At 35.7% G+C, this 21,959-nt stretch overlaps 1 protein-coding gene across 1 annotated transcript in view; it reads right to left on the bottom strand.

Annotated features, from left to right (window-relative positions):
* LOC128987706 (CAD protein) overlaps window positions 1-21,959 on the bottom strand; it is a 97,938-nt gene that overhangs the window by 35,920 nt on the left and 40,059 nt on the right. Inside the window, exons 6-22 of the mRNA XM_054408700.1 lie at window positions 21,367-21,454; window positions 18,381-18,513; window positions 16,873-17,039; window positions 16,103-16,336; window positions 15,514-15,735; window positions 14,836-15,039; window positions 14,238-14,456; window positions 13,298-13,509; window positions 6,083-6,291; window positions 5,311-5,442; window positions 4,851-5,026; window positions 3,945-4,144; window positions 2,787-2,994; window positions 2,485-2,560; window positions 2,016-2,158; window positions 1,723-1,921; window positions 272-423 (exon numbers count right to left, since the gene is read on the bottom strand). Coding sequence (XP_054264675.1) covers window positions 272-423; window positions 1,723-1,921; window positions 2,016-2,158; window positions 2,485-2,560; window positions 2,787-2,994; window positions 3,945-4,144; window positions 4,851-5,026; window positions 5,311-5,442; window positions 6,083-6,291; window positions 13,298-13,509; window positions 14,238-14,456; window positions 14,836-15,039; window positions 15,514-15,735; window positions 16,103-16,336; window positions 16,873-17,039; window positions 18,381-18,513; window positions 21,367-21,454 — 2,974 coding nt within the window. The remainder of the gene's footprint in view (window positions 1-271; window positions 424-1,722; window positions 1,922-2,015; window positions 2,159-2,484; window positions 2,561-2,786; window positions 2,995-3,944; window positions 4,145-4,850; window positions 5,027-5,310; window positions 5,443-6,082; window positions 6,292-13,297; window positions 13,510-14,237; window positions 14,457-14,835; window positions 15,040-15,513; window positions 15,736-16,102; window positions 16,337-16,872; window positions 17,040-18,380; window positions 18,514-21,366; window positions 21,455-21,959) is intronic.

Below are 21,959 nucleotides of genomic sequence, written 5' to 3'. Positions count from 1 at the left end.
GCAGACAACCTATAATCAGGGTTTAGGATGCATAGTTTAAGTGAGAACATGAATAAATATTCAGCACTAATTTTCCAAGAACAAAGTACACCACACTTGCACTGTGCTGGTCTAACATAAAATTAAACTTTATTCTGAGAAAACTAGAAAGAAACAAAGAAAAAGATATATTGTTTGAAGTTAAAATAATCCTGATTACTAAATTAATCCAAATTTTCTTTAGAATGATTATAAACCTTATAAATCAATGGTTTTTAATGGTGCAACTCACCTTGAAGCTGCCGATTGACAGGAGTATGGCTTTCTTTGGCATCTGGAAGCCTGTGCTCATCATTGCCTTGAGATAGGCCTCATATCTGTTGTCACCAAAACAAGCAACTTCTCCTGTAGAAGCCATCTCTACTCCTAACATCACATCCGCTCCTGGTAACGCCAGTTTGTGTTAAAGGGTTTACTGGGTAGTTCAGACACAGACAATGGTGAAATCAAAGTAATCTAGGTTAACTGTTGAAAGATATTGCAGAGACAAACTAAATACTTTCTGCTATTTCATAAGCTAAAATTAAGGCAGCCCACATTAATGAGTATATCTTGTGTCTTACATATAATTAGCTATTTTTTTTTACATAATCTTAAATCTATAAATAACATTTTTGTATATCAAGGGAATACATCACACCAAATTAAACCGACATTCAGTAATTCAAACAATGTGAAACTGAAAATAATGGGCCTTAATCAAATTGTTTAATATCCCTCTGAGTGTCCCTTTTTTTGGCCTTAATGTCAGCCTATTTTTAGCTCATTTGCAAGGTTTTATTAAAACGGATCTGAGAAGCTTAAAAACAATGTTAATTATACTGTTCTATATACCATTTTGTTTGGAAAATCATGGGCTTCAATATTATATATAAAACATAAGGAACATTTGTTTAAAAAAAATTTTTTAGGTAAAAAAAAAATATTTTGGAAAATTTTCAAAGAAAAAATAAGTTCGCGCTCAATGAAATTGAATAAATTATAGGCCTATAAATATTTGAAAATAGCCACTTTGTTCTAAATTTTATGAGGATTACAAATATATAATCATATAGTGAGGTAAGTTATCAAATAAATAAGTTATGAGTGAAAAACAGATTTAAGTACATTGCGTTTAGCTAAGAATGCATAGCCTAACCATAGCTAGGAATCTGGCTGATAATTTACATCAATATCACTACCTACTTCTTCAGGATCATCAACCAGCCCTTCAAAATCACTTAAATCTTCTTATAATGCACCACGTATATCACTACTTTTGATTTTTAACACTAAAACAATGATAAACGTAATAAAACACATCAGTCATCGGTCCGAGGATAACCAAGCTATTTACAAATACGCACGTCAGCTGTCTGCTACAATTACGATCGGCTCGGAGAACATACAGTGCTGAGACAGACCTCTGGAGAAAACTTATAATTTAACGAAAAGAACGATACCTAACTCGATCCAGTTCAATCCGATTCAGTCAGTCATAGAGCCTTTGCCGTAAACAGTGTTCGTGAGTCGCTGCAGCGACGCATGACACTACACAAAGTGTGTTACGCGTCGCTGCAGCGATGCATGACACTCGGAGGGTTAAAAATAAGCTATAATTATTATTTGTTAAAAGATGATCTGACATTTTCAGTTCATGCAACTGAAGTTATACTCTAATCAACACACACTCAGTAGACTCACCAGCAAGCCTAGAGAAAGAGAAGACGGCCACTTTGACCCCAACTTTGCCACAGCCTGAGAAAACATCTACAGGCTCCACCTTCTCTCCTACGATGACTCGGGTTGCCATCGCTACAAAGTCATGGTCCAGGGTCTTGGAGACAAAAGGGAACGAGCGTGACACTCGGACATTGCACTCAATCACCTTCAGTACGTTGTCCTGACAAACATAAACACTCAATCAGATCATTCAGCTACCTTTATAAAATAGAATTAAATTTCATTAGTACTGTTGTAGGGTTGTGACTTGTTACCTTGGCAATGAGCTGCATGTTGAATGGCCCTGTGACCTCCAAGCTGCTGGCAATGCCTCTACAGATGGCTTGTATCTTGGTCAGGGTCTCAGAGTTGAGATCTTGTGGAGGAGTCACCAGGGTGGCGTCTCCGGAGTGGACACCTACAGCATGCCACGTTTATCATTAACCTTGACAAGCTTTTCACTCTATTATTTTTAGAAGTAAAATCTTATCAATAAAGTAAAATCTTAAACTTTGCAAAGGTTTACTAATTGTATAAATCTTCTTTGTATATTGTTTTGGGTATCCTAATTCCTAACATACAATGAAATAATAATTCCTTAATTGGTTCAGCTAATCAACAAAATTACAAGCTAAGATAACTATATTGTTTGAATAAAAACAAACAAAAAATATCAGGGATAATTTTCAGTTTTGAGTTTTTGGAATAGTTTTCTTTACTCTTCATTATGAATGAATGTATTACCTGCATTCTCAACATGTTCAGACACAGCCATACACAAGATGACACCATCACAAGCTACTGCATCCACGTCTATCTCCTGTCAACAAAACAGCAATCATCACACTTGGATACCTCGATCTAGTAATCAACTATTGTGTATGCACAAATAACATCTCTGTTTTCACTAGCGAAGCGATCAAATTTTAGGTGACAACTAGTTAACCTATCAGAATCGGACATAACCACAAAAACATTTGACAATGTTAATGGATCAGAAACACATGATTAATGGGTCTATTTTATTTGTGAGTTTATTGATGTACCTTAGCCTCCAGTAGAAACTTGGATATGACAACCGGATGTTCCTTGCTAACATCACTCGCAGACTGTAGGTACTTCTCTAAGTCATGTTCAGAATGTGCCACATTCATGGCTGCTCCACTGAGTACATACGACGGCCGCACAAGGCAAGGGTAACCAACCTCCTCACAGAAATCCTTCGCTGACTTGAGGTTTGTCAACTCCTTCCATCTGTAATTGAATATTGTAGCAACTATTCCTAAAGGCCAAGGATTTGCATTGGTTCTTAATTTTAATAGAGAGTTTAAATTGTAGTTTTGATTTTTTCCCCTATGGAAATATTTATTAGTTAATGGAACTTTAATGGTTGGAAACATACTATGTTTCTGTTAAAATATAGGCTAAATATAAATATGGCTTGTGGAGGAAGTTTACATAAAAATGATTTAATTAGGATATTCTATAAACCTTTTGGTGTTATTGTGTGTAATCTTCAAACATTTAGCTGAACACAAAATTAAGAAAAGTAGAGTGCAAAGGTATTTAGAAACTGAAACATGAGCAATAATTCACAAAGCACTTACATTTTCAGGAGTGAAAAGTATTTAGCTTAGGAACATACTGACTCTAACTTAACTTCTTAGTACCTAATCATTGGCATCATCGCACAAGCGTTGTTGATAACCACTTAAATAAAACAAAATTTTTGCTAAAACATTTATTTGAAAAACAAAAAAAAACATAAAAAAGCATAGACTACATAGAAGTGCTGATTGTCAGCATTGTGTTTTGTTTGAAGAAATGCATTGAAGAAGAGGGAATGTATGCATAAATAACTTCAAGAAATGAGTTTCAAGACAGTTGATAGCCCAGAAAACGTTTTAAGTGCTATCAATTGCCTAGAATTATTTCATAGGTCAGCTAGTTGTGTTTCTATTAATTCTTTCTTGTATTCTTAAAGGCAGGGTTTCTTAACTGTCGGTTGTCGCTTCAGGATTCTAAATGTCTTGAATTTCCTTGCCGAATTGCTTTACTGAGGAAATGCCTGTACTTGACCCTTGTGTGTTGAGTTGGTGCCAAAAAATGCAGCCAAATTCAGCAGCTACAAAAAGTGGCCTTAAATGTTATTTAATAATTGTTTAAAAATCACAAACCCTCACTGTATGGATTATAACAATCACCTGGGCTGAGAGATCCCAATGCGATCTAACATTCTAGAGAACTTGAATCTGTTCTCAGCTCCATCAACTGATTCAGGCGAGGTTCCTAATATTCTAGCTTGTTGTCTATGAAGGTCCATAGCAATGTTGTTGGGTAACTGACCTCCCATGCTCAGAATAATTCCCTCTGGATTCTCAATGTTGTAAATGTCCATGACTACCTGAACAACGAGGTAAAACACTAAAACAGCAATTAAACTGAGGGCTAAAGAGAGAAGACGGAAGTGAATTAAGAGTGGAGGAAACTAGAGAAGATTGAGGTAAAACATATGTTATAAATTGGAAAGGACAGAGTGTAGGATATACTTTGTTAGAATGGGAGGATATTATGAGCAATAAGAACTTTTAAACAGGGGAAAGAGAGAAGGATTAGGGGCGGATGGATCCATGGTAGCCATGAGGTATGCTATTACACAATTAATACACGGATCAAAGTATCCAGGGATAAACATGATAGAAATGTCAACATTTTTGATAGGTTGATTTCCAACACCAACACCACTATCCTGATGCTGTGGATAAAAGCTACCGTACTATATCAAAAACACTGCCAAAGCTTGCTTCACAACAGTTGAAATTAAGGACAACTTTGACCGTTGATGGCTTAATCTGAACTGATGTTATTAAACATCCACAGCAACATTAGCCCTACCCCTGACTGAGCAAAACTCACTGATGAAACAATATTTTGACACATTATTTTTGCCAACTGTGATAGTGAAAATTTTGAACAAAAAAAGAAAAGAAAAACGAAACACACTTTTCCTTAACAAAACATAGTAAATAATACCTTGTAATCACATTTCCATCTTAAGAATACACATATTTTATTTATTGAAAAGAGTAAAAACAATTACAAACGCCAACCTCAAATGAGATCTCTTCAAAGTAGAGTCGATCACTCATATCGTAGTCCGTGCTGACAGTTTCAGGGTTGTAGTTGATCATGATGGTCTTTTTGCCCAACTTGCGCAGTTCTCTAAGGCAGCCAACAGCACAAGAGTCAAACTCCACTGAGCTGCCAATACGATACACACCCGAACCTGTGGTGGGGGTTAATATTAGGATTACTTTCAAGATCTTATTTGACATTCTTAAAATAAAAGACATAATAAAAAAAAACTTAAATAATAAACTAAACTATAATACCTATTTTTAAAGTTCAAGTTTGAGAAGGGTGGTAAATATTAATTATAAGGTTGAATTATATTAATAAAATTTAAAATAAAAATTACAGTTCACCTTTTAAAAAATATGTGAAGTTTGCAAGATTCAAGTAGTATTATTTCCTCATTTTAAATTTACTTGTTCACCCTAGGTGACTTACCGATGACCATGACATGTCCACCTGGGAAGCTGATGTCGTGAGTTGCTCCATTGTATGTGAGATACAGGTAGTTGGTGCTGGCTGGCCACTCCGCAGCCACTGTGTCAATCTGCTTCACACAAGGAGTCACTCCTACACAGTAAACAAACATTTCACACTCTTACAGTACAAAATGTTCTAAAGCAAAGTTACAAAAGAAATTAATAATCATTTTACTTTTAAATACAAGTTGGAAAACTGTACTGCATTTGAACCAATTTGAATTTCAAGTTAAATCCCCAAGCTACTCTGTTGGTCAGCTGACCACAGTCGTCCAATCACAAAGCAGGATTTCAAGGCCTGTGATTCGTCTTACCTAAACCTTAAAGATAAGTATATTTTATGTCTGTCTTTTATAAGGATTCTCCAAACAAAAATATAGGAATATCGATATTAATAGGCATGCACTGTGGATGCGATACTTTCTGCTGTGGATTAATGTCCAAACTAGTGAGTGCTACTACTATCCGCAGTACTAACCTGATTAGACATATTCGTTAATAACAAGGCAAAAATGTGGGTCGGATTCCACTTCCCTTAGTTGCCATTGGCTGTATGGGCTATTAATTGTCTAAGGAATATGTCGGCCTTAGTCACTAACAAGACTATAAGATCACACCACTCATCCTACACTCATCTCCATTCATACTTAGCTTAAAATACCTACATTTGTATGGTCGCCATTTCAAAGTAAAGTATTAAATGGATTCTACTCAGGTAGTAAGCGACATACCACAATCTTCCCTTTGTTTTCGCACAGCAAGTTCCGTGCTTCTGACACAAGCAGCTATCTGTTTGTCAGAGAAGCCGAGTCGCTTGGCAGTCAGCAGATGCTCAGGGGTGAGTTCTGGCTGAGACAGCTGTTCTAATACTAAGTGGTAGTTGACTATGTTGGCCATCTTGTGGAGGAACCACCTGTCTATCTTGGTCAGCTCATATAACCTGAACCAAACAACTTAAATGATAAATCAAATTTTAACTCTGTGGAACTAGGCATAATTTCTTTATGTTATTGGTATAAAAACACATTATGACAAAATGAAATTAGCGTATAATGAAAAAAGGTCATATTCCTCTAATTATTTAACTTAGTTGGTTGAATTTTTTTACCTTGATACACTTTACAATCAGGTGATTTAGGGAGACTTCGCTGCAATCACGGAAGACGATGACAACTTTTCCGTGATTGTGAGAGATGTTCAATATTTTGTTGTTATATCAGAAGACAATATGATGTCTCCGCGACCATTGGAGCTGTTTAATATTTTGCCGTGGTTAGGGGAGACAATGATTAAGTTAACACGAACATAGGTGATGGGATGTCCAGTATTTTATCACAATTGTGAGAGACAACACAACTCAACGACTCACGATTATTGTGAGGTTACATAGCAGATGATCATGTTGACATGTTATTACCATGAAAACATTGAGACATCATTGTGCTGAATGAATATTTCACCAAGTTTAGGATTACTGGTAGGTACTAAATTTATCATTGGTTCTCTATTTAATCTGAGTCTCTTATTGGGTCTTATGATGACCGTCGTTTCATCAAAGTTGATGGCCAATGTAACATCATAATATTTACCATTTGGTACAAGTTTACAGTGTTAGTAAAAATATATTACCTAGGTGTATACAGGGTTGTCAGCAGGATCTATAAACAAAATTCACACATTTTTCCCGGTTTTCCCGGCTAAAAAGTACGGAATTCCCGGCGTCTATTATACTTATAAGAACGGCACAACACAAGTTACACTTATCAGTAAATTAAAAAAAAACAAGCCAAATTGCCCAAGGGACTACGTAAGCCCCGACCGATGAAACGGTGAACACTTCGTGACACATAATTAATTAGTGACGCACTGATGGTCGGGCGGGTAAGGGGTAGCGCGGTGGGTCATTATGGGTGCCATTTTGATAACATCCACTCATAATACTATATTTGGCTAATAATTTGTTCAGAATTATCAGAGGTTATAAACTCTATTACCTTAAACATTAATTGATCAAGCTAGTACAGTAGGCTAGACTAGTCATTTGATCAGTTTCAAACTCAAATAAAGGCCACTCTTCTTACTTGTGTGTAATAATTGTTTAATAATGCTTATAAAAGGTTACTATAAGGTTGTATTACAGAGACATACGTCACTGCCACAAAAACTATTCTCTAATGTGAATGAATGAACTGAGTGTTTATTTAGTGTGAAGCCCCGCCCACCGTCTAACGGGACATGGGGTAGGAAAAGAGAAAGTTTGCTCTAAAGCCTGGTTCACATGCCCTCCCTTACCCTTGGCGTCAGTCGCTTGCAGATTTCCATTACACAAACGTTTCTGAGTGTTGAGCCGTGACTATTTCCACCGGGCGAATGTCACGACTCATGATCAATGGTTCAAGTGTTTTTTTATAGTAGGCTAGTTCAGTGGTTCGTTGTCACTCCACGACCCCGAACAAGGCTGTGGGTTTTTGTTCTTATTACTCCCACCGCCAAGCACTTCAGAGGTTGCGTGACAATCAACTAGTTAACCTCGCAGACATTTTTCCATCGTTTTACATCGCCCTTTTGGCACATGTTTTATGCAAAGTCAATTATGTTTTTTAATTTGTGCTTAGTCTGCGAGGTTATGGAGTAGTTCAAGTGCGCCACGCGCGCCTTTTGGGTGAGTTTTGCACATTTTTCTAAAGTTAGGTTAGCCGCACATGGTTGCACTAGGTCTGGAACCTAGTCTTGGGGTCGTGGAACCCTTTTGTTAGTTAGTTTCCCTTTTCTCTGTTGTTTTGTATAATTCAGGGCCTTGCCCGAAATGCTAGGCCTAGAATTGACTGAGAAATGTTTGTTGGAAAGCCGCTATTTGAGAGAAACTGCCAAGTCAGTTTTGGGTCCTTCTGACTGTTTTGTGGTAGGCCTAGGCTTACAATTTTTGCTCAGTAAATGTAATTGTCTTAGGCTACTACTTCTGGTAGTCTTTTGTTTCTGTGTCCCGTACAATTTTTAGTGTTGTTTGTCTTGTAAAATGTTCAGTTTGTGTTACCCAGTCAAGTAAGGTTAAAGTCTTTTACTTTGCTTTGTCCTTGCCAAACTAGTTAAATTAAGTTGAATTAACTGCTCTTAAAGCTCCCCAGAAAGTTTGAGTCATTTTACTCAAGTTTTAAGAAAGTTACAGTAATTTTTGGTTTGGCAACTTTTCATTCAGGTTTGAACTGGGTAACCTGGAAGGCCACTGGTTCCTGCCTTTGAGTTAAGGTTTGGAATGGTCTGGAAAAGCTGCTGGAACATTTCCCCCAGCTTTTAAGACCATTCCGAACAAATTCTGTTCACAACTTTTGGAGAAATTAGCAAAAATACATGAGTCGTTGCGTTAGGCCTAAATTTTTGTATGGAACGTTTTTTGTCAATTTTAAAGTATTTTTCTGTGTTTAAGTGTCAATTGTTCTCTGTTAACTTGTTCTTCTGGCCACTTTGGACCAGACAATTTAAATTTTTTCTCTCAATTGGTGAAATTTACCACTGTCACATACCCGTCTGGCCTGCTGACATTGTTACCGCAAATTAATGTTACCATTCTTGTACTGTTTAACCTGTTAGTTGTTTTATTTAAAATATTGTTATTGTTTGAAATGTTTTATATTGTTAAAGAGCTGTGATAGAGAGAGAAACCTTTTAAAAATTTATTATCTTTTTGAAAATGATATATTAAGCCTAATCTGTGGATTTTTGGAAGTCAGTGAAAAACAAAACAAACGTGTGACAGTGAACCTTGCGGTAATGAACATAGACTGTGACTACTGTGTTTTCTGGGTTTGTCACTCAGGGCCCAGGAGGACTACCGTTTGAAGTCAACCTTCTACGTTTGGAGCATGGGCGGAGAAACACTTCTTCGTGGGGCCCTCTTTTGGGATCCGGGCCGGCCACCCCCCTCTCCGTCGAACTTCAGCAGCCCTCCTGTGATGTGCGCCTGAAGACCCATGAACTAGTTATCCGTCGTACCGCAAGTTACTTGTTGTTTTGTTTTCACCACATATTTAAATCATAGTTGGATTCATAAAAAGAGGAAAGAGACTATCTAAAGTTATTATTGTTGAGGCCTACAGAGTTTATTTTTGTTATTTCTTTTTAAAAATTTATTTTAGCTAGCCTAATTATTTGTTAATCCTTAAAATATTTTTATAACCTTTTAATTAGCCTACCCAATTAAATTTCTTTTTTGGGGCCCCTAAATGTTAAATTGTTACCAGTTATTTAAAGGAAGAGATTTTTATATATTCATTGTTGCAATTTTACAAATTTTATTTTACTAAGGTTAAAACTGATTAAATTTACTTTGACCGAATTTAGCCTATTTTGAATTTTTTAAATTAATGTTCCTTTGTAAGTTAGTAGGCCAAATTGGTAACAAAAATTTATTTAAACTTTAATTGAGAGTATTTACTTCATGTATTGTTGTTAATGTTGTTGTTGTTTATTTTTTAATGGTTAATTACAGCTCGTTTCTCTCAAATGGCGTGTTGTTCTTGAACCTCCATCCATGGTTCTCATTTTGTTAAGTAAAGTTTTGTGAGCCGCTCCTCGGGCCTGCGCATGGATCACGCTTCCATTTCGTTAGTCTGGGGGCAGGCTCGAGGGCATGGTTCAGTGTTAATTATTTTAAAACACTGCAAATGTTTGAATTTGACTGTGATGAGGTCTAATAAAGTTTCTTCTAATTTATAAATAGGCTTAGGCCTACAAGTATTAATCTAAGTCATTTGACAGTTTTTGTATTTATTTTTAAAAGCAATTGCAGTTATACTTTTAAAAAACTACATACATCTTGACCTATAAATACTTTTTGTAAGGAGAGTATTTTCTCTATAAGAAGTAAAAACGATTGTCGTCAAGGAATGACTGTGTTAAAACAGCACACTGTCAATTTTTACAAAAGTATTTTGACTGAAACCTGGTATTTTTTAAAGAGTTGTAGAATAAGTCGACGTCTGTGGAGTAAAGTATGGCAATAGATAAGTTTTACTTTTAGCCTACAATAAAGATTATGATTAGGGACTAGAATCTCCAAAAGAGTGCTTTTAGCGAATTTCCCATATAGGGAATAGGCTATTTTAAAACATGCCATAGTTTTATTTAGTAACAAAAGTGTTTGACTATGTTCCCGATGATACCAAGAGTATAGGTTCGGCAGAGTGGATTCACTGTGAACCGGCCTGCCTGGCCCTTATGCACGACGTCACTATAACTTCCGTGTAGGGGTGTCAAAAATGGATCGTAACAATCGATGTTTTGAACCTGTCTGTAACTAACCTAGTTTTTTTTATACTTAAATACTCATTATGCATAAACGAACACGTACTACATATCGGATCTCGAATCACGATAAATTATCGATACCCTTCCCACCCACAATAAGCAAAGCACATAAAACGATGTCTAGCAATCGTCATTTGCTCCATTGAAACACGAAAGTCGATTGGCTGACATGGTAGTGCATTGTCGCCTCCTGACCAATGAGAACTGTTGTTACATACTTTTTTGTCAACATTCACCATTCGTTATAACATTACAAAATCTACATGGACTAAGGCTTATGAGATTTTTCAATAAATGCATTGTGTCATAGTAGCACTTAAAATTTCTCTAAACTCTTTAATCAGGTAGATAGTACAGATAAATATGGACCTACTTTTTGGCGCAATATAAAGCAAGCCTAACCATACGACGATGACGATGTTAAAGTTTAATGGTTGAATATTGCAGGGAGGAAACTGAACATTTCGACGTGTTTAGGTTATTTATTTTGTACTTAAAAAAAATAATACATCTAAATGTCTGACTTATTGATACAGACATTGTTTAGTATAATTAATTTTGTGTTGGCAGGACATTCGCGCGCTGGTTGTCTCATGAGTTGAGTCTGACATCTTGAAATGTAGATTGTGTTGTGCAATGAGCTGAAGCTAAACAATGTCACCGGCACCGTCGCTGTTTTGAACTAGATAGTTTCTATGTTGGCTATGAAAATTGTTAACCGTGATTACAAAACTAATCGTGACTACAAAACTAATCGTGATTACAAAACTAATACTGTAGCTATAAAGTTAATAAATGTTAAAAAAAATATTTATCCCTGTCGGGTGTCCGGTGTTATCGGAATCAACTTTTGACAATCGAGTCTTGGTTGTCCAAGTGGCAAGTGGTAACCAATGGATGGTGTGGTGGTATCGATGACGATAATCGATACATCGCACTCGCTGCACACCACTACCTATCACTATCACATCACCCAGTGTCAGCTGTCGCTGTCAGTGAAATGGATGACACAAGCGATGTCTAGGTTGCCGATTATTATTAGGCCTAGTATGTCAATATTGAAAGGGGGTTAAGGGATTAAATAAAACTCAAACATTTTCCTTTCTTATTATTTACTTGTCAAACATCAACGAAATCGGCTTAACCTCTACTACTCGACTCGAGTTGCGAGTATATTTTCTTTGATTTAACTAAGTGCTTCCAGCGACCGGCGATGTCGGCTTCCCGCGTAGGCCTATTCATGGTGGTAGGTAGTGTACATCCAACTTACCTTCTGCTTCTTCCGAACCATCGCCACTCGCCAGTAAACCGTAAATTCTGGTTTACTATAAAATCAATCAAGAAAGTATTGCAAAACGGTTTATAACTATTAAAATTACTTGAAAAAAAACTGTATTAGGATATCAATTAAATTCACGGAATAATACGATTTTCACGCATATTTCCCGGTTTTTTCACAGCTGTTAAAATTCACGCATAATTCCCGATTTTCCCGGAATTCCCGGCCGCTGACAACCCTGTGTATAATACAGTTGTCTCCTTGCAATATTGAGCGGAGTTAGCATATTAATTCAATACTTTTCCAAGGTCAATGCTACATCTGATTAACGTAAATGGGATGTATACTTGTAGTATCATAAGTCAATGCTGGATCTAGTTTACGTAAATGAGATGTCTCCTAATAGTTCCAAAGTCAATTGTACATCTGCTCCACATAAATGGCAAGTCTAATTACAGTATTAAAAATCAATGGTGTATTTGGTTTTGGAAATTGTTCATGTCATTAAGTTCCAATTGTAGCTGTCTGTTGTGTGAACCAAATACTTAATTGAATCAAATGCATATGACAATTATTTATACAGAGCTAAAAAGTAATAATATTTACTATTATTTACCATGCATGCCAAAATTTTATATTCAGTACAGTATTCAAAACAATATAAAATGTTTCATGAAGTCAAAAGAATCAAATAGCCCTCAAAATCTAAGTATCTAGCTATGTTTTGAGTCTGTGCAATTATGGTCTATATATATTGCCTTATTTATTTTGTTATTTATTTATTCCTAGTCAAATTGTACGTTACATCTTTGGTTATTTACGTACTTATTTAGGATGTTATACCTAACTAGCTGTTACCCACGGGCTTCACCCCGTTTAAATTCATAAGTATTAATAAAATTATTATTGATAGGTTAAGGTTAAGCTGAAATAAACAAAACAGAATACAGAAATACAAACAAATAATGAAAGAATAACATACAAATAAGTACAGCTGAGGTTTTTTTAACATTAGGTATATGCAAAGTTCCTTTGGAAAGCAATTACGACCGTTTTGAGCAAGGTTTCTCGTCATGACGAACATTTTATGTATATGGTTTTTGGGGGTGTGACTTGTAGTTTTCTCAAAAGTTCATGGGTACTTTTGGCTTTATATATAGATTATTATTAATTAATTATTTATTTATTCAATCGATTTCAGCTTTAGCTATAGCTTACTAGCCTACAGTGACAGTGCTAATTAAAGACTGAAGTCATCAATAAGAAGGACAAAACACTTTAATGTGTGATGAAATCTTTGACTTGTCAATGCATGTTAAGGTAAAAAGACCCAACAAATGTTATGTCTTATGAAGCTGCCCACCTGTCAATAGAGTATCCAGCTTTGAGAGCCGCAGCCAACACAAACATCCGCTTGTCTGTTGGCTGTTCCAACTCCTCGTCTTGAGCAGCTTTGGCGTACGGGTCAAATCCTGTTGTGTTCTCATCCACCATCCGCAGTGCCTTCTGGAATGCCTCCTCAAACTTGTGACCTACTGCCATCACTTCTCCAACACTCTTCATGGAGCTTCCAATCTATGCACAGTTGAATGTTCAGGGCAGATTTGAATTAGTTTGGTATTTATAATTATTAGATTAAAAATGAATGATAAAAAATAGAGATGTAACGAATAGTACTTTTGGCTGAATACCGAATATTCGATGAGGTCTTAGGCCGAAGCGTCGAATATTCGGAGGCCGAATATTCTGCCCCAGTTGTAGTTCTTTTATGTTTAGGTTTAGCTATAACCCATAGACAAGTCACTACTTGTATCTTTGTTAAAGTGATGTGGAGAGGCATTGCACCATCATTTCACACCATCACCATCACAACTTACTATTTTGTTTATTAGTTTGCAAAGTTTTGAAAATAAATGTTGGTTCTTGTAATAATAAAAATCTTTTCAAAATGATTTATTAAGGATTTATTTTTTCCACAAAGTCTAATTATAACTAAATACGGGTATTCGGTATTGGGCTGAATGTCGACTAGTATTCGACCGAATACTGGAAAATTGGCCAAATAGACCGAATACTGAATATTCGTTACATCTCTGTATTAAAGAACTGGTTTTCCCAAACCACACCGCTGCTACTGTTTTCAATAGGTACATTGGTTGCAGTGCCAGTGCCTTCCTTCAATTAAATATCTATTGACAAAAGTTAGTTTGCAATAAACAGAGTCATAGTTACAGTTTACGAACTTTCACGAGAATATATTTTATTAACCTAAAAAAAATTACTAATTAAAAATTGTATCTTACCTTTGTACTGACGCGAGAAAACTTGCTGAGGTCCCAGCGAGGTATCTTTACTACACAGTAGTCAAGACTAGGTTCAAAACATGCAGTCGTTGTTGTGGTAACACTGTTATTGATCTCTGGGAGGGAGAGGCCTAAGGCCAACTTGGCTGCTACATAGGCCAGAGGGAAACCAGTGGCTTTACTGGCCAAGGCCGAGCTCCTTGATAGACGAGCGTTCACCTGTTAATTCAACACAGAATATTGACAGTGATTTTCTCATTTTGAAAAAGGTGATAAGCCGAACAGCCTAGAGGGAGGGGGGGGGGGTTGAGATAAAAAAAGGTAGCATATAGGAGATAGGAGTGAGTTGGTGTGATAGCTTTTTCATTAATTAAGTTTTTTTAATATTACAGGTTATCAATATTTTAAGGTCTATTGACAGTAAGTAAGCCTAAATAGAACAAATAAGGCATAGTAAAACTAAAGCCAATAACAACAATAATCTTCAACAATAATTTAAGCCTAGAAATTAATACAACTTAGTTCTATATTTCTAGTTTCAAACTTAGAATTTTAACATTTCAAATAAGAGGTTTGAATAAGAAAATATTGTAGGAACCTCGATGATGTAGTATTCCTCGGAGGTGGGACTGAGGGCGTATTGTATGTTACATTCTCCCACCACACCAAAGTGTCGTATGACGTTGAGAGCTGTCGTCCGCAGCTTGTGATACTCTCGGTTGCTGAGTGTCTGACTAGGAGCCACAACAATTGACTCTCCCGTATGGATCCCCAGAGGGTCAACATTCTCCATGTTGCAAACCTGTAACAAACACATTTAGAAACTGGTTGTAATTATTTGAGAATGATCTCCATAGTTTTTATTGTGATTGGACACATTACCAAAAGTAGCCATCTGAAAACTATAAGATTTACAGGGGAAAAGAACACATTAAGATGCTACAGTAATGTATTAGTATGAGTGGTTTTTAAAGTGTTTGATGAAATGATAATTTGATGATTTAACTGTTTGAGTTTTGATCATTGTAGTTTGTTGACAAGTTTGTGATGTGCGAGTTAAATGTTTTGAAAGGCAGTCATTTGTTAGATCCAAACTAATTGCAGACATTAACATCATATAGAGTTCCACTAAAAATGCTATACATAATAAGGAGCAGGCAAACTACATTACTTTAAATTAATTAAATTTCAGTCATTTTAAACAATTAATAATCATAATAATCAGTGACTGTATGCAACTATGCTTTTGTAAATTAGTATCAAAAGGTAAACTCACAGTAATGCAGTTGTCATAAGCATCCCTCACCACCTCGTACTCCACTTCTTTCCATCCCTTCAGAGACTTATCTATAATCAGCTGACTGGAGTGGGCGAATGCGTGTTGGGCCAGACGACGAAGCTCATCCGCATTGTTGGCAAATCCTGAGCCAAGACCTCCAAGGGAAAATGCAGCTCTCGCCAACACTGGATAGCCTAGCTTGGCTGCAGCATCCAATGCCTGCGGAGGAATCAAACAAGGAATGTTAGGTTAAGAACCATGGAATAATGAAATGTTACTCAAGAAATCCACATTGGGGGTTCTCTCTCTTGGAATTATGTTAAACTGATACAATGTGTCAGTTATATTAGGACAATTATGAACAGTTTTGGGCTCTAGAACCATAAAAAATCAAGAACCGGAGAGAAAACTAAAACATAAACACATTTTATAACCAATTATAAAATTAGTTTCTTTCAATTATTTTAAATACATGAATTAAAACAAAACCATACAAGTCATATAGATTTATATGATAGGTAGTAGATAGCTGTTATATTTAAAGCAAAGAATCATTCGTAAACCTCATTAAATAATATAAATTTACCTCTGAAATGGAAAATGCTGCCTCACTCGGAGCGACTTTTTCTCCAATTTCATTGACTCTTTCAGCAAATATCTTGCGATCCTCAGTTTCGATGATCGACTGTATGGGAGTCCCAAGAACCTTCACTCCGTACTTCTCAAAAATACCACTTTTCTGAAGTTCAACACCACAGTTGAGCGCAGTTTGTCCACCAAATGTTAGTAAAATGCCATCTGGTCTCTCTGAACAGATAACCTGTAAAAATAAAACAACCATTGTGATCAGTATAATACACCATTGCAATAGGCATATTCAAATCTTGTACTCAATGTAGACCTAAAAGCCAAGTCATTAGTTTGGAGATCCTAAAAACTAATTAAATTAATTTTCTTATTAGGGAGTTTCCTTTTTTAACAGTAACAATCTATTAGTGCTTTACAAAAATATACATTGAGTACCGTATGGTAGTTAGTGTAAAATAAAGGTTTAAATAAGCAATATTATTATGCCAAAATAGTACACATTGCCTACCAGCCATTACACTCCTCTGTAGGTACCGTCCAGCTCCCAGTAGTGAGTGTGTTATGGTAATTGATACCTAGTAAGAAGATTGAGGGATTAATTACTGTAATAGTTAACTTACTTTGAATGGATACTACGATGTCAAATGTTTTATTTTGACCTACTGCTACTATTACATCTTGCTTGTGCTAACATGATATCAATGTTAGTATGCACAAAAAACCACACACAACATCAGCTAATGATAATGATGATGCAACAACACAAACCTGTTCTACATATTGAGGAATGATAGGAAGAAAGTAGACTTTGTCTGCAAGGCCCTTAGACGTCTGTACAGTGGCAATGTTGGGGTTGATCACCACGGTCTGAATCTTGTGTTCCTGGAGAGCTTTGATTGCCTGGGAGCCTGAGTAGTCAAACTCACCTGCTTGTCCTGTCCAAGAAAACTATCAAACTACAATCCTTACCACACAAGTAATACAGGAGAGAGTCAATTATCTTAAACAATTGGAGATTGGGGGTGATATTAGATTTTTTGGGATAATCCGTAATTTACAATAAAAATGAGATGCATTATTTATTTTTTATTAATAGCTTTTAAATACATTTTAACATGCTTACAAGTACTTTTTACTGGTTTTGATCGTCCACCACGATTGCGGCAACACCCGTCAGCTCATCTATCAGTCTTGGCAATACCGGTAAAGAATGCGGCAACATCGGTGATTGGCCTTTCCGTAAACCAATGTTTCGGATGACCGGCCTTCAGATAATTGATGCTCTACTGTACAAGCACTCTTCTAACAAAGCTTTTGTGCAAATAGACAAAGAAGTAAACTGAACTACAGCACAGTCCTACAAAGTCAGCGTAATATGCATTGGTAGGGTGCTGAAATTGAGAAATGTCAGTTAAGGAAAAAGGAACAACAATTAAATCTAATAAAATAGTAATTTACAGTTTTCTTTGATTTCTCGTAGATTTATATTGCATTTACAATACTATAACATTGAAAATCATTAAATAAAAGTTTTGAGGAATACATGTAAAAGATCTTTTTTGTTAAAATAAATGTTATAGTCCTAAATAACAGAATATCTGGCTAGCACTCTGGTGATCTGATAGGCGAGACTCAATTGTTCTTGTTTTAATGTCTGTTAGTAGTGCTAGGTCTAAAGTTGAAGCTACCAAGTTTTATTGTTTCTCACCAAAGTTGCTGCTTGCAGGGTTGTAAATAAGTCTGGCTTAGACTTCTGTGCAGTTGCAGTTTACGTACCAATTTTGAATGTTTAGCCAAAAAAATCCAGATTGACAGCTTATCAATGTGCAGAATTTGCAGGACTTTACTGTACTACAATCCTCAGTTAACTTGTGATACTAAATAAACTATGTCTACCAGTGCGTTATACTTCTAGTGAAGTTTTTGTGCAAATTGACAAAGAGATAGACTGAAGTAATGGAAAATACTGTTTTCTATAATTTTCTAAAGCAATAAGCATGACAAGTTTACTACACATGTTTGCAGTTTTACATGAAACACAAAACTAAATTTTCAAACCATTCTCTATAAAAAAAAACCCCAGACGTATGAAAACACAAACCTGAGTATGATGCAATTTGCCACAGAATCAATAGAGCATGAACCTTAACAGCTTGTATGTTGATATCTAGAGTTAGTCAAAACTCATACATCACACAAGTGCTTCAAATTACATACAATAAAAATGCAGAAACTTCCAGCAGAAACTCAAACTTACAAAGGAGAGGCAAACCTACCAATGGAGAGACCTCCAGAGCCCAGTATGAGCACCTTACGAGGTGACACAGGTCCTGAGGTGTCTGTGGACGGACGATATTTAAGTTGGTCTGTTATACGATCAGCAACTGTGATAGCAACACCACTGCCTACCTGTCAGAGCCACACAACATTTTTTACAAATGAACAACAGATACATTAATTAATGTAATTGGTTTAGTTCTTTATAGCTCTTTTATTTCCTCCAAACAAATACTTGTTTGCAAGAAAATACTTGGATTAGTTGGATGTTAAAAAATAACAAACTGATATGAACAGGAATCTACTGTTTCTTAATGTTCAAAGTAAAAGGGTTGTCCGTAACTTATGGTCTCCATCGAGCTCAGATCCGAGACCAACATCTTGTTCCTTAATTCATCCAATATTATTCTAGGCAGTCCCTACTCCTGTGGGATGATTAGACTTGTCATAGTATTAAAAAATGCTGTCAAAGAAAATTAACACTCCCATCAACTATGAATCATGTTCTTTGATTATGTTTCTCTAGGAAGAGTCAATAACGGTTGGGTACTGTTGCCAATAGACAAATGTCTATGCAGAAAAGTGTTTTAACATTGCAAGTAGCAAATATGGCTCAGGGGGTTGGTAGAAGGTTGTACACGTTTGCACAATGGGTGTTCAGTAGTTTCCATTGAGACTTTATTGAGTAGAAACCATTAAGAATTTATACTTAGCAGGAACTTCAATTTTCTTTAACATTTTAATTAAAAATATTATGAGACTAATTGTCCAACACAGCGGTGGAAACTGGCTAGAATAGTGGTCGATAAAGCAAGGAACACAATGCTGGTCTCAGATATAATCTAGCTTGCTTGACCAAAACGGGAGCTCGATGAAGAGCTTAACCTACAGCCTTTTTACATATGTAAATATATGAATTTACATATGTGATATCCATGGCACTCAAGGAAACAAAAACGTTCCCATGTTACTAAGTACAAGAAATTATAGTATATTTCACTACTTCTGAAAGTGAACCATTTCTGGGCAAGATAGAGGTCTAAGAGCAGGGCGAAGCCGATTTAGGAAAACACCATCGAGCCCAGGAATGGAACTCTTGTGACGAGCAAGAAATGATACTGTGGAGCTCAGTTTCCACAACCCTTCAAATGTCCCGCTTGTTCATGTGAGCTCAAGCCATGATACACAACCTATGACGTTATGGTCGCGTATGCACACCGACGAGAGTAGGGGTGTACGACGCCAACACGGGTTGTCATGTCTCTGCTGTGAAAGAAGGAAGATGGCTAGCTGAATGTGTGGGATATGGGGGTATGGCCCCCTTGGAGATAACGTGTTACACAATAGTTGTTCTTAATTCCATTAATAATTCTTTTCAGATTCTGTAGTCAAAATCACTTATTTAATTTATTCCGTCTGCTCTCCATTTCATTATTTGCTCAAATGTTAATTCACCTTGTGTCCAGTTCATTGATTAATAACTATTGCATATATCCAAAGATTAGGGTGTTTCACTAGTTAAAATGCTTCAATAATAATCATCAAAGCTGGCTCTTTGGGCCCGTGAGTTGCGGTAAATTGTCTCCTCTGATTAGATAATGAGTTCAGTTGTTGTTTCCAACAACGGTTTGGTCATGATCGTAAATCATATGACCAAATCATCAAACGTGGCCAAAATACGATACAATACTATTCATTACAAAGCAAATAAGCACACATAGCTACTTGGTTTTAAATAATAAAATATATTTCCATAGTATAGTGATATGTTAAAAATTGTGATTGGCTGATTTACAATATATTTAAAACCTAAAAGTCTATTCAAACAAGATTTCCTGAGGTAATGGAGTGCATACATTTGTGCTTCTGAGCTAAACAAGAACTTTATTTGTTTAGGACAGGCAAAATCATTAATGTTTTAATTTGATAGAATGGAAATCAACAATCTTTGTATACAGAGTGTATTATTTAGATATGTATTCAAATAGTAGTCAGTTAAATTTTTAAAACTGTACCAATATATATCTCTTATGTATAATTTAAAACCTATTAATCCTGACCCAAACATATTTGTTTATCAGTTCAAATTTGTAAACAAAAAGCTACTACAATATCAAAATTATTCCAAAAAAATTACACTGCCCTACATTGAAATGATCTTTCTGTGTCCATTAAAATAAGTAAGTTATATATTTTCATAAATATTTTAATTAAACTATTACTATTCTCATAATCATAAAACTTTAGAATCTTGGGAGCAGAACATCTAGCCTACCTCTTAACCTCTGCTGTTTGAACTGTCAAATTATAGTATTTACAGCTGACTTCAATTTATATTTTTTACTATTTACATTCTTCCCAAATGTTAACATTGAAACTTTGGAAGCCCATGGGACGTAGCCCAAAGGAAATATAATACAGTAGATTCCCTCTTATCCGGACACCTTTTAACCGGACATCGGTTTAACCGGATTACAATTGGCAGAAATTACATCTCTTTAACCGGACAATTTTTATCAGCACATTGGTTTAACCGGACTAGATCGGCAGGAAGTGGGCGGTACTGAAACGACTGTTCTCGTGGGAAAGAATTGAGACCAGTGATCACGTGTCTAAATACAATGCTCTCCAAAATTTACTTCAAATATCACAGTAAACGGTCCGTTTTAACGAGTTTTTGGGGACGTCGGTTTAACCAGAAAAACTGTTATCCGGACTGGCCTCGGTCCCGAGGAGTCCGGATAAGTGGGAGTCTACTGTAACAGGAATAGGTAGGCCTAAATGTTAACCAGGTATATAAGCTGCCTTCGTACAAAATTTTATTTCAATCGGTTCCTGTGGTTCTTGCGTTATTAAGTAACAGACAGACACACACACAAACACACACCATCTCATTTGTATATATTAGTATAGATAATTGTTTACATTTAGTTCATTTTTTACAATATCTTACAGGTTAGTGATATCGTCTTAGATTAGGCCTACCTTGTGTGATTTTACAGTTGCAAGAAACACATCAAATAAACACTCCAGGTCTTGAGGTCCAGCGCAATGTTCAGGGTGAAATTGTACACTAGAAAAGATGAATATGAGTTTGAAATGTACATGATATAAGCTAAGCAAAAAATAAGTAGGCCTAGCTTATTAGTTTACTACTTTTTAAGGTAGCCTAATACTAATAAGTAAACAGTAAAATAATTTTAAATAGACCTTTAACATTAATTATGGTAGGTTTAGTTACTTTCAAGGCTTACGCCAATTTATCAAAATGCCATAAAAAGAGTAAAATTATAAGTTATAGAGTAGGCTATATTATAAAGTTATAAATAAGTTTTAAAAATAATAATGACTATTGTGCAAGTTACAAAATATGGTTTGAGTATTCAATAAATAAAATATTTCCAGTACGTCATCGGAGATATAACTAACTATGTTAACTGGTTTCATCTTCTTTTTGAAGAACATTTAGATATTATTAAAGTCGTGTGGATGTGGATGGATATTTTGTGGTAAACTCTTCCGCGATTTCGTCAGTGCAAGGCAAATTAAATCTATGTTTTTATTTGAGAAAAAAAAAT

Source organism: Macrosteles quadrilineatus, unplaced genomic scaffold (genome assembly GCF_028750875.1).
Source record: "Macrosteles quadrilineatus isolate MER2022 unplaced genomic scaffold, UCM_ALF_1.0 Scaffold_2__2_contigs__length_208266976, whole genome shotgun sequence".
In the NCBI taxonomy this organism is placed as follows: Eukaryota; Metazoa; Arthropoda; class Insecta; order Hemiptera; family Cicadellidae; genus Macrosteles; species Macrosteles quadrilineatus.
Note: the sequence above shows the minus strand (reverse complement) of the source record. Positions and strands in the feature narration are given on the sequence as shown.